Genomic DNA, 14,150 nt, shown 5'->3' with positions numbered 1-14,150 from the left:
GTCGTTAAAGACACGTTGGCACATTGGCGGCAGCACAAAGGCTGTTTATGTGTGGACCAAAATCCGGGCCTTGTGGCTGAGATAAGATGTATTCAGACTGCACAGCCGCAATTTGGGTAATCAGTCCCTCCTAATTCCTCTCCACTTGCTCTGCTCTGATTTCATTCATCTGCAAATTGCTCTGAGGAGAACAGTTTTGCTAGAATGGGGGACCAATTGTACTCTGTGTATACTTTGTATGTCTATAATATGTTAGCTTTTGAATTCAAAACATTGTCCACCGAGCAATCATTTTAAATTTGCAAGCACTTGCTGTTATACTGTTGTTTGGAAAATAAAAAATGCAGTTGAAAGTGTTTTTTTGCTGCTAAATTGTATATCCAACTGAAAGGGATTTGCCCTTGTTTCTTTCCAACTAGCTATTGTTCATTTCTTGTAAAAAATAATGTGGGATGATGGAGTAACTGAGGTGTTGGTTTGCAGGTACCACAGGGGATGCTCAGCCTGATGCCCTACCTTCGGTGCAAGGCACCTTGCCGCACTTCATCCAGGAGCCAGAGGATGCATATATCGTCAAGAGCAACCCCATTAAGCTGCACTGTCGAGCCGCACCCGCCTTACAGATCTTCTTCAAATGCAATGGAGAGTGGGTGCACCAGAATGAGCACTTTTCCCAGGAGTATAAGGACCTCAACACTGGTAAGTTGAAGCTTTATGACCTTCGTCCAGCCAGTGCTGATATGTAATGTAAGGGAAAAAAGGTTGTGCAGCCATCTGGTGATTCTGTATGATTAATAAAGGAGGGGCAGCTAGTGTTGGAATCCCGGAGCTGAGACGGTGGTTGATTGATTCTCATAAATTTATTCAGTTTTTCCAGGTAAAATCCCTGCAGGAACCTGGAATTTCTAGCTTGTGCTTACCTTTACCTTTTTACCTTGATGTGCTATGATTGTGGTAATGTCACTGGTTCAGCTACTCAGCTGCAGTAGCTTCCTCCAGTTGCTTACTACTAATTCCAACCATTGAGGCACAACATCTGTAAACACACCACATCATTTCAACTAAACATCCAACCACAGCTTTGCTGTTCCTAAAAGAACAGAAACCATGTATTCAATAGTTTCTTTACCTGCCGCTGCAGGTCAGTATAGTGGCATTCCCAAGGGGACTGGGGGGTCCATGGCCACCATGTTATAAATGCTGGCCCCTTTGGTGAAAGTAATTTGGGGCCAACATTGCTATCTTCAAGAGGCTGTGGCACCCTTATTTTTTAATCTAGCTTGAAGGTAGTGATACTTTGTGAAGTTAGACAGTCTAAGGCATCTTTTGGCACCAACCATGTTGACATAACTTGTTGGGAAGGGAGCTTAATAATGCACCAAATTTAGGCTCAATCTTGGCGATGGAACAACTGGCATGGTCATGTTCAAAGGTGTCCCTTGAACCCACATCTCAAGATATCTAAATGAAAATGGATTGTATGGGTACCCACAAGTCCCCCCTAAACTTGAGAAGGCTTGTTTCCAGTATTTTTTTTTCTTACAACCAATGTACTCTATGAAATTAAAACTGTATATGTGTCTTTTTAAGGGTAGATACATAACACATTAAAACAGGATTGTTGTGGAACTCAAAATGTAAACTGTCTTTGCACATCAGATAATTATCATTATTAGCTGTAAAAGAAGAAACCAGGGTGTATCATTGTGTGATTCTTTAACTCTGAACTAGGATAAGTGAATTCCTGAAATTTAGTTATGATTTTTGGTTTTGGTGTGCCACCCCAAGATTTATGGTGGCCCCATCTGGACACCCTTATAAAAAATTCTGAGGGCGCCCCTGGGTCAACAATATTGAGATAGTCATATGCATCCATAGAACCATTCAGACTTTAGTAACTAGTAAGAGGATATTCTGAAAGCCAAAAGATTAAAAACATTCTATTTATTTGGCATTGTTTTTTTCCTTTCCAAAGTGCACTTTGAAGAAGTAGTAAATGCACATATAACAAAATTTGACTGAAACAAATAATGCTTCTCATTCATGAAACGTGAGCATAATGAATTTGAGAGGAAAGTGTTTGCAGAAGGAAGTTTAGGTGTATTTTGGCATTCATCAGGGTGTTTGTTGCTCCGATTAGCTCATAAATAAGGAATGCACATAAATACTGCTTGTCATTATTAGATATTAGAAGTTTAATTTGTATTGTGCTTTGTTATGTTCACTAATTTTAGTACCAAGGATGTTTATGTGCAAATCTACTCATGTTTACTAACATTTTATGAATGAGACCTAATTAATGTAAAACTCTCTATGTATTTATCTATTAAACAATTAATTTGGCTGTTGGAGCAGATCCCTATCGCCATTAAACTGAAATTACTTGTAAAAAGCAGCATGTGAGAATTGATCTCTAGAAGATCAAATATCTAAACTTGGTTGGATTAGCATTGTCTGAAAGAGGTTACAGTGTTCACATGGGTTTCAGAGCTTAGGGAGGTACCTTTTTATTCACCTTTTAATTAATTTATGATTGTTAAATTTAAAAGAAGAAAGTATGTGATGAGAGAAATATTTCAGTCCTGTCTGTTTTTCACTTAAATTCCTTGAATCCACTGAGGAAAAATTCCTTCACTGCTGAGAAGTTATTATTAGAGTGCAAGCATTGTTCTCTGTGTTAACACAGACTTTCACCAACAAGGTGAGAAGTGAAGTTCTAATTTAGCAGCAAAAAAGAGTAAGAAAGCATGTGTAATTAAGTAGCCTTGGAAAGTGTATGAAAGCCACAGGCTGTCATTATGTTTTGAGTTTGGTTTGTCTGTTTGTCAGCAGGATTACGTTTAAAACTACCAGCCCAATTTTCATCAAACTTGGTGAAAGGATGTAGCATGGACCAATGAAGAACCCATTCAATTTTGGAGCAGACCTGAGTAGGTGGTACACAAATTACTTTTCATTTTCGTTAACATTGCAAGACAGGGCTTTTGGCCTTGGCGGAGGCCTAGTTCTGTATTTGCTACAAGTATACAATGCAATATTTTGTTCACTAACTGAAAACCGGAAGGATCTATCATCATGTATTAATGTAGCATTTCACTCTGCATGTAGATGCTTTCAGGTTCTGACTACAGCTACTTAGACTGACCTTGAATAAGAATATCAGTGTGGCCTCAGATGGTTTAAGCCTAAAAGCCAACACAGGCAAAGCAGCTTCAGTAATCATTGCTGGCTCATGCAATATGTGCAGTATATGCTCATTTTAAGCTCCTTGCAGTGCTAGATGGAGGGACATACTGCACCACATCAGCACAAATTCTGCTAGTTTCATGAGTCGCCACTCACAGAAATGTGCAGTACTGATTTCTAAATGCTTTTCTGTTATGATCTCATACGCTGAAATAGTGTTACACCTGTATAGTTCCTCCTGACTGCTGCTGAAAATGGTCATAAAACTGCAAGTTTATTTCACATTAAATATTTCAGCTCTTAAATAACATTTTTTAAGTTAATATTTAATTTAACTGCAGCTGCTGTAGAGTTCATGATCAGTGAGTAGGTGTTATGGGTCACCCTGCCTCAAAGAGCTTAGCCTGAAAGAATGTCACTGGTGTGTGTGTGTGTGGAGAGTGAAGTTTCATTGAATTCTAGGAGGGAACACTGAATACCTTTTAGTTTGGAATGAAAATAGAAAAGTGAATACTGACACATTTAATTGCAAAATAGCCCACATTGGTACCAAGGGTTATTAGCCAAAGTGACCCCATCTGGTTTAAAGACCCTGAGAACTTGGTTTCTAAACTGACATATTTCTTGACAAAATTAAGTATTCATGATAAAATGAGCCACAAATAAAGTTTAAAAACATTCTCAGTTTTCAATTCAGATTTTAAGATTCAACAAAATAAAAGCAACCCCACAACTATCATCATATGATCCCACAGTGTTTATGTAGGATCCATTTCTGTACTCTAAGGCATTTACTGAGAAAATAGGTTTTCAGAGCCTTCAAGAAATCAAAATTCTTTACAGTCAGTGGTTGCCAACAGGTCTGATTCTGAGTGGATCACAAGTGAATTAACAGTTTTTACTGTGACTTGACATGGATCTCTAGTCAGAGGTCGTGTGATGTTGTTATTGTACCAAGAAACACGAAAGGGAGGCCGCTGTTTGTTAGTGGTTTCCTATCATCAACTTTGGTTTCCTTTCCCAAAGGAAAGATTGCAAAAGCAAAAAGGTGCTAAAAAATGATTGCCTTGTCGAGTGTGGCCTGACGAGGCTGGCTGCTAGTGCTAGCATCAGAGGCAGTGCTAGCTTGGACCTCCGGGTTCGTTGCTAAATGCTTTGCGTGGAGGTGATTTCAAGCTTGAAGTACTCTGATGGTATGAAAATTCCTTACTGCAGAAATTGCAGAGAACAGTGCTCCTATCAACAGTTCCATCCGGGCGTTTTTCATTCACTGGGCCAAGCAAGGTCTTCTCGTCTGCCCCCATCATGTGACAAAGCCACTGTGGCCATCAGTTACACACCCTGTCAGAGGGCACCACAGAATACGATTAATCAGCATTAACTTTTTTGACAAGTTATTTTTTCTGTGATTAATTAATCGAAATTAACGTGTTATTTTGACAGCCCTATTGAAAATATGATTGTATTTTCACATGTATGAAATGTGCACCTGGTAAATATAGAATTGTTGTTTTGGGTCGGCGGATCTTGTGAATGTATATATATATATATATATATATATATATATGTATACATCTTTGAGTTCCCCAACTTCCCCAGCTAAAATAGCTCTTTAAAGCTTGCTCAACTTTATTAATAAAGACCTACGTAACAAGTCAGCAAGGCTTGAACATTGAACATGACTTTTCCCTGTTTTTATCTGTCTCATCAGTACACCTGCTTTATTGGCCTGTTGTTACCCTTATTAGGGATATTAAATGTTAGGCTGTGGAAATTAAATGACTTTTAGAAGCCTCAATAAACCTGCTTCTGTTTGAAATTCCATGGCAATGTTTTAATTGTTTTGAAAGCCTTAAATACACCTACTAGTTACATTTTTTTTTGTTCATTGGGTTTCAGCCCCAGTGGCACTCTGTTTATTTTTTTTAAGGTTCAGAAATTAAATAGAGTAGGACTTAAGTGACTCTATGTTTGGACCATAATCACTGAGGAGATGTGTGGACCCTGGGGCTAGACCAGCTGGAAACACTTAAAATAATGGATGAATACTGCTGTAGGTCTATATTCAATACATGTTCAGCTGATTCTGATATCAGTTTCAGGTTGAGGTTGAAATGTGAGGGAAGCAGTGGTGGGTCATACCAATGAAGTCAGGTGGAAGCATGTTTATTAGAGGGCCTGACTGAGGCCTCCTGAAGGGATTTCTGGCAAACAACTAAGGCAATGTGACACCTCGGCTGGAATACTCTGTGATTAGAGGCTGTGAGAGAGCCGTTGTTCTTGTATTCATGAAGGTCCCTCCACAGGAAAGAGGCTTTAATTGCTTTTGGAAGTTCATTATAGTGTGATTGCTGTGCTGTGAAATTGTCGTAAGCTTGATAATGGCAAAATGAAATTTGGAACTTCAGTTGTTTGCTGTTCTGTGTGGTATTCGTCAGCTCACTTTATATGCCGCATCAACGCCCAGCATCCAGCAGGAGGGAAGCTAATCAGTGGATTTGACAGATAAGAGTGAGAAACTATTCTGAAAACCTGTTTTGCCTCAAGGCGACAACACGCAGCTGCTGTGTTAGCAAACCGTCAAAGAACAATCTGAAATTTATGGTTCTAAAATTAAAGCAAGGCGATGGAACTTCTCAGAATAACAAGTAATATACCCTTCCTCTTACAATTTCAAAGTTATATTAGGAAGTAAAACACAAACACACACATACACACACCTTAATTTAATAGACCAAAGAGCTTTGCTGCCATGGCTGTTTGGGTTGACCACTAGCTTATGGTGGCTAATGTTAGGGAATGTTAGCAAGCTTAAGATAGAAACACTACTGCTGTGTAACTGACAGTAATCTGTTAGTTTGCTGATTTAATAACTTTTCCTACTTGTGCTACAGTTACAATATGTTCCATGTCACCATGTCACCAGCCCAGTCACCAGAAGAAAATGTTGGAATTTTAAATTTCTGTTAAAACACAAATATTTTACATTTATATGTTTCATACATTTCATATGAAGGTTTACAGAGTGACCTCGTATATGAGCTGACTTTGTCATCTGTAGATGGAGGGGATGGTGGATGGCGTGGTGCTTGCCAAGCTGCAGACCACTGTTGGAGACCAACAAACAATGAAACCGGTTTTGATTTTGCGAGTTATTACTGTGCTTCCAGCAGCTCGTCAAACCCCAAACTTTGCTGTTTTTTAGCGACCCATAGCTGCTTTTCTAGCAGCTCTTCAGCCCTCAGAGGTGGGTGGTTTTTTTTGCAACCTGTAGCTTTTTTTTCCCAGCAACTTTTGAACTCCCTAACGAGTGTTCTTAGCTACCAGTGGCTGTTTTTCAAGCAGTTTTTCAACCCCCAAAGGTGGGTGTTTTTTAGGGTCCTACTGCTGCTTTTTTTCCAGCAGCTTTTTGTAGCCCCCAAACATGTTTTTTTTAGTGAGCTGTTGCTGTTTTCCCAGCAGCTTTTCAGACGCCAAACAATGGAATTTCTTAGCATCCTGAAGCTGTTTTTCCAGTGGTTTTCAGCCTTTGAAAAGGGTAGTTTTTTCTACAACCTGTAACTTTTTTTCCAGCAGCTTTTCAACCCCCACACAGATTTTTTTAGCCACAAGTGGCTGTTTTTCCAGCAGCTTTTCAGCGCCATAAGGTAGGTGTTTTTATAGGGTCCTACCGCTGTTTTACAGTGGCTTTTAAGGCCACAAACATGAGTGTTTTTGAAGAGAACTTGCACTTTGTTTCTTGTTTAAGCAAAAATTAGTACAATCTCTTTTAAAAATCTTGTGATTTGTAATTACACTAATTAAAAACACATCTGTTTCTTTATTTGTGTAGACAAAATTGAGCACTGAATTAAGTAACATTAAAGCAGTATTAATAGATTTTTGTGAATGGAGGGCAGGGGAACAATCACACTGGCACTGATAGTATACCTCCTTATTAAGTTATGGTGATGGTGTTAGCAAACAGTTGCGTATTTACACATGCAGAAGATACTAGGAGCATTGGCATTCGCTTGAAGCTGTGTAACATGGACTTATCAGAGCTTTCTTCACCAAAAACATTTATTCTATTCATCTATTAACATTCCTGTTTCCATGCTGCAGAAGATAGTGTGAATAATGGCTGAGATGCCTCTTCCACAGCATCACTGTTTCCCTCCAGTATTCAACCTCCAACCTGATCTTTCTGTCAAGATGCTACTGTCATACCCCTGTGGGTATCTTTGTGCAAATACGGGAATTAAAAAGTGCTTTGAGTCATGTGTTTCAACATATGGAGAAGTGCATGCCAGTTTGTAATTGGACTCTATTGTACCACAAAATAAAAAACTCAAGGGGATAGTGTTTAGTCTTAAAGTGTTGGTAAATAATGGCAATAATGGCTGATTTGGTCATAGCAGACATTTAAAGATGTCTTGGCAGGGAAAGCATGTGTGTAATTAATAACATAAATAAGGAGACATTCCATTTAGGTTTACCAGTACCAAGGCTCTGGCATTGTGCATGCTGGATCCCTGTCAAGGCTCACAGTAACACTCAATGGAACTGAGACATCGTTAATGTTACTAGTCACACCTGTGCTTTTCATGCTGTGCGCTATGAAAAGGCCTATTGTTGGAAGAAGGAGCTTAAATGTCATTATTATTATTGGATTATTGGAGTGCATGTAAATGTAACTAATACAGAATGAGACCAAGCAGTGAGCCACAATTAAGTGACAATGCGGAATGCTCCAAATTTAAAAGATAAATAACATGTTTAAACTGTATAAATGTAAAATAAGATAGATACCCATTTAAAATAGCCAGTACCATGCCTCAGTCTTTCAGAAAAATGAATAAAAACTACATGGTGAGACAGAAGCTAGCCTGAGGGTGGGACTTTTCTTTTTAAATGACTACAGGCATGGCTGTTGGTGAACTAATGCCATCACCAAATGCTGTGAAGCAACAGCAGCAACTGCCTGTTACCTTTACCTCAGGCTCGGTAGACAGATTAGACAGACTGCTCCTCAGAAAGATAGACTACTCAAAATTAGTTACAGTTGCAGGGGCTTAAAGCTGACCAGCTGAGGGAAGAGGAGTGGGACTAACACCACAGTATGAATAAACATATTGTTGCTTTAAAACCATGTAATGTGAAGCTGATTACATTTTGTTGTTTAGTGAGTCAAGATTAATGTGCATGACTAATACTGAAATGAGGGAGTGCTTACAGTCTTAGCATTGTGGATGTAATACATTTTTTTTTCAATTGCATTATATAATTGGAAGCAGGAAAACACATTGCATAGGTCTGTTACACAAGGACAGCTGTGAACATGAGTGTCAGAACATGCCTTCAGTATCCTATTGAACACCTGTTGCAGTGGATACATAGAGAATAAGGGCTCTAGTTTCCCAGCACAGCGCAGGGTGGCGCAGGGTGGCGAACCCCACGCAGAGCTAGTTTCGAGTAGCGCAACCCGAGGCGTGCTCAGTTTGGTAGTTGGGCAGACCGAGGTGCGCTGAGATGGGTGTGGTGAGGTGTCGACAGATCCAGCTTGGCGCAGTGACAGTTTCGTGCCAAAAGGCTTCGCCGAAGGTGCGCTAAAAGCTCGCCAGCTGAAACCAGGTCTACTGTCAGCGCAGGCGGAGCGCAGCCGGTGTAAGCCGAAGTTTGGCTGACCGGCGGACAGTGCGCACGCGTCACCAAAACCTCACAGGCAGGTCTCCAGAATATCAGGCACATTAACGATGCAATAAATACCCAAAAACCACTATTCAATGCAACTATCTGCAGTCAGCACATAAATGTATCTCTATATCGACTGTCCCATCACATCTGATGTCAGATCAAAGGGGATTGGCACCGTTTGGCACGTTTGGCACGTTTGGCACGCGTAATGGAAACCCAACCTGATTTGATTAACACAGCTGCAAACTAATGAGTTCACATCCCTCTCAGCCAACCACAAACAGCCACAGCATCAGATAGGGAGTATATATTCAGCATCTGTCATCTTAGAAAAGTCAAAAGAAAAGAAACAGAGTGAGACTGCGAGAGAGAAAGAGAGAGCGCACGTGCGCACGAGAGAAACGCAACATTGATTTACAATTGTGGTGACCTCCTCCCAGGCTACCTTTGCATCATCAGCCCGTGGAGGTCTGCTCGCAGTTCCGTATATTCGGACACTGCGAGCTTGGACCTCCCGGACCAAAACATCAGTTTCCTCCTGGGAGAAGTTTGGCCGTCTGACGCTGCTGCTCTCTTCTGCCATGGCGAATTGAGTAAACTCTCATTACGCCTTCGCACAGCGCATTTAAGGGCGAGGAGAGGGGCTCATTTGATTGGTGTGATGTGTGTAAAACCCACTTCACGCCTTCTCTCCTCCCTCTTTCCGACTTGCGCCAGTAGGAGGGACGGAGGTGGGAAAGAGGAGTAGCTGCGCCAGGCGCACGGTGTGCCAAACTTGCAAAATCCGCCTGGCCACACCCAGTTGGCGAAGCGCAGGTGCGCTGTGCCCCCGCCTCGCCCGGTCTGCAAAACTAGAGCCCTAATAGTTAAGCTCATTGTCACATAGTTAGCACAATAAAGAAGGATTCTTGATCCCCAGCAGACTGCAGCTGGGCCCACATACAGTATTTTTGTCCAAATCTGACCCCAGCCTGAGAGAGTTATGACCAAGCCTGACCCGTTCCCGACATGCATTCTGTTGTTATGTCTCTGCACCAGCGATAGCAGTGGCCTGAAGCATTATCCCTTCAGTTAGTCCGTCCGTCCTGTTCTTGTGAATGCATTATCTCAAGAATAGGAAGGACACGCAAACTGAAAAGATAATGCCTATAGGGAATTCCTTCAAATTTGGCACAACCACGACTTGGACCCATCGATAAACTAATTAGATTTTGGTGGACATAGGTCAAAGGTCAAGGTCACTGTGACCTGGTTTGGCTCATTTTGTCAACATGATATCTCAACAACACCTTGAAAGTATTCCTTCAAATCTGGCACAAATGCCCTCTTGGACTCAATGATGATTTGATTTTGGTGGTCAAAGGACAAAGTCACTATGACCTTATGTCTGTCTCATTCTATTAAATGTGATGGCTCAAGAACACCTTAAGGCAGTTTCCTCAAATTTGGCACAAATTTCCATTTAGACTCATTGATGAACTGATTAGATTTTGGTGGTAAAAGGTCAGAGTCACTATGGCTCTGCATCCATCTCATTCTCATGAATGGGGTATCTCAAGGAGGGCTTGAGGGAATTTTCTCCAATTTGGCACAGATGTCCACTTAGATTTTGGTGGTCAAAGGTCAAGCTGACTGTGACCTGGACCTTCCTATTCACGTGAACATGATATCTTAAAAACACCTTGAGGGAATTTTCTCAAATTTGGCACAACTGTCCACTTAGACTCAGCAGTAAACTGTTCATATACTAATTATTACATTTTTTCACACAAATGTTTAATAGGATAAAATGATGAAGTGATGACATTTTAAATCTTAAAGAGGTTAAAGGTCAACTTCATTGTGACATCATAATATTCTGCAAAAACACTTCTCTGGCCGTTATTCATCAACATATCTTCGTAACAGAATTGGAGACCTTTGGTTTGATACTGAATTGGTGATGCAAATCTTGGGAGCTCACCCTGAAACCATGATGATTATATAGCTCTTCTGTGGGAAGATGTGTGTGAAGCATCCACGTTTTAAATTATGTAGCTTCTTTGCAGCCGCGTCCATATTTGAACCATTGTCAGCTGTCATTGCTACAAGCAAGTTGGGACAAACATGGATATAAACTGCAACCTGACTGGTTCAGGGTGCCATACAACCATGAGGTTAGAGGTTACAATTAAAAACAGAGGACTAGGGCAGCAAAAGTATTTGCAATGTAAAGATATAGTGGAGTAATGGTGTCCTGAACAGAGGATAGGTTGCTCTATACTCTGTGTGTGTTCTGTGTGTTTTGTTCTGATAAGCTGGTCAGGCTGCGCATGTATGTTAGTGTATGTGTGTATGTCTATGGCTAGCTCATCACTGCTGGTAACTGGGGATATCGGGTTCCTTCTGATCCCCCCCCCCCCCCCCCCCCCAAGCTCTGCCACCTCAATGTTGAGAACTGTGTTCAGACAACTCATATACTGTGAATTTTGCATACAGCCCCTTTAATGCAATTTCACTTTAATTCACTGAAATTATCCAAATTAGGTAGAGCTTTAAAATCTATGGACAAATGTGTGTGTGACAGCTAAACAATTACTAGTTAATGCAAATTTATTTCCTCTTCCTTCAGTTGAGCTCATCACAGATCATAAATTTGATGCATATTTCATATTCATTGACTCAAATTAGGCACGGCTTGTTCATCAGTATTCCCACGTCAGTAAGTGCCTGCTGCCATTGCCGCTCTTCACACACTGACAGCCCACCCACCCCTTCTTTTCTTAACCTGCTTCATTACCATTGCCACTACACTACCTCCCATTCCTGTTTAAGGGAGTTAAAAAATTACAAGCCATTTTACCTCAACTTACTCTGTCTCTGCGCTCCAACTGGGCACCTCTCACTACAATCAACACACTTAACTGCCTGTGGCGCTGCCAGGCCAAGTGAAATCTCCTTGCTATCTGCTGGCCCAAGTGGATTAGCAATTAGAAGAGCCTCAGGATGTCCTCGCCATAGCCGCTGGCATAGGCTCGCCTTATATCAGTACTAAACACAAAACCATAGATAAAGGCGAGCTTAACGGGAAGGCTTTGTCCTGGCTCAGTAATAGACAGCAACATTGTGTATTGGATTAGAACGGCTAATCAGAGAAGGAGATCAGTGAAGAATTGGAATGTTATTGATTAGGACATGGGCCCTCAATGCCACCAGGAGCCTCTGATAGCATCTCTTATTTACCAACTAGCCTGATGAATCACTATGCGCTGATAAAGCTGACACTGCCCTTGAGTTCCCCAGCAGCAGACACGAAGAGAAGACTGTGTATATCTGCACTGTGTGCTGTACAACACCTGAGGACAAGCAATCCTGCAAAGTGTGTGCATGGATATTGATTGCATTTTTATAGATTATTCCAGTCCCATCTATAAAAAAAGAAGAAAAGGAAAAAAAAACATTGTCAGTAGCTGTTTGCAGATTAAATTCTACCAAGTACATTTGAATGTCACTCAAAGGCCTAAATGTGATCAGAAATTAAAGGACATATACACAATTTTTCTTGTGATTGTAAACTTCAGGTTTTAGTGTGGATGTCTCAACACATATCGAGACTTGCCATTTTCAAACAACATTCAGCAAATACAGGAAGAAATCAATCATAGACGAAAAAGAGATACCTTTTCTTCCACCCATAGTAGCCTCACTGGACTAGAATGCAATGCAGCTTCAAGGCAATTGGCATTTTGAGCAAGGACCAGGCTGCAGACACACCCCAGTGTTCACAGAGTGTTCACCTCATGAGCAACAAGATATTTATTTGCTCACAAACCCCTGTGAGATTGAAGGCAACAATCTCACACCCCTTGTTGGAAGGCATTCTGGGAAATGTAGAAGTGGGGTAGAGGTAGATGAGGCAGTTTGAGGGAAAATGATGATGCATAATATTGTAAGAGGATGGGAGGGTGGATTTTTCCTCTAAGACAGGACTGATCTGTTCTCACCAATCTTGGCACATTAAACTGAACACTTTGCTGTCGACTCCAGAGTTGGGTGAAGTACAGAAGGTTTAGTTGGACTCTTTCCCAGTAATAAAGTTCTCATCAGGTCAGTGAGACATATTGTAGCAGCTTAACAATGCTGAGAGATGACTGGGATGAGATATGCAGAGGATAGGAATCAAGATAATTTCCTTTATGCACGGCAATACTCCGTGCAGCTCGATGCAATTATGAGAATATCCTGATGAAGTCTCTAGTAATTGCCTTCTTGTTATTAAAATGTTTCACTCACCTATTTTCATGCGAACTAAGCCGTATTGAATTACAAAAGCTGACCGGCAATGGCGAAATTAGATAAAATGTCCACAAAAGGCTTTATGCAGGCTTGAAGCTAAGCGTTTTATATCTGTGAAGACCTTATAGAAATTGTGATGGAAATGCATTGTCCAATAAATAATGACCAAGGCTTGGCACTGCTGGCTCAATTTCAGTGCACTGTGCAGCAGTTTGAACATGCCTTTGAATATTAAAAATATTTTTAAAATAAGTCCATCACATTGTCACAGATGAAGCTGGTTTATGAGCCATACAAAGCAGGTAGCTAAAAAAAATTAACCTGATGATGGCGCTAGATGAAAAGTGAAGGGATCAGCAAAATGATTACAATTTATCTTGGGGGCCGGGAGGTTGGGTGCAATGAATGTCTGGTGTAAATTTCATGACAATCCATCATGGAGCTGTCAAGGTATGTCACTTAAAATCACAAATATCAGTGTCATGGTGGCACCAAAGAATCACCAGAGTCATCAGAATTAATGGTCTGGAAACCATGAGTATGTGTATTCCAAATTCTGTGCCAAGCTGAGTTAAAATCAGTCAATATATTGACTGTGCCAATCCATCAGTCCGGCCTCTAATATCAATAGGCTGTACACACTTTGATTATTTGAAGATTTGGTAAGGAACATGTACTTACAGACTGTACAAAACAGTAAATGTGGCCACTCTGATGTCACCCATTGGTTTTCTAGACACCCATTTCAGAGCCTTGACTTTGGCATTTTGAGATGTGACCATATTTGGACAAGAGGATGAAGATAACCCTAACACTATCTGCTAACTTGGTAAGCAGATAATGTGCATTTACAGCTATGGTTAACAGTTATAATACTTACTCAGTAGTTTTCAGTAACCATTTATTCTGTTAGAGGTCGTGAGAGGCTGGAGCATATTCTTGCTGACAGTGGGTGAGAGGTGGTTACACCCTGAACAGGTCACCAGACTGGGTCATGTGTCACAGGGATGACA

General features: G+C 40.8%; 1 protein-coding gene across 2 annotated transcripts in view; it reads left to right on the top strand.

The window, feature by feature from the left end:
- Positions 1 to 14,150, top strand: part of unc5db (unc-5 netrin receptor Db) — a 290,100-nt gene that overhangs the window by 136,439 nt on the left and 139,511 nt on the right. For both annotated transcript variants that reach the window (XM_033620202.2, XM_033620199.2), the window contains exon 2: positions 484 to 699. In XM_033620202.2, coding sequence (XP_033476093.1) covers positions 484 to 699 — 216 coding nt within the window. The remainder of the gene's footprint in view (positions 1 to 483; positions 700 to 14,150) is intronic.

The sequence above is a fragment of the Epinephelus lanceolatus genome, chromosome 9 (genome assembly GCF_041903045.1).
Source record: "Epinephelus lanceolatus isolate andai-2023 chromosome 9, ASM4190304v1, whole genome shotgun sequence".
Classification (NCBI taxonomy): Eukaryota; Metazoa; Chordata; class Actinopteri; order Perciformes; family Serranidae; genus Epinephelus; species Epinephelus lanceolatus.
This window is presented reverse-complemented; position numbering and strand designations above follow the sequence as displayed.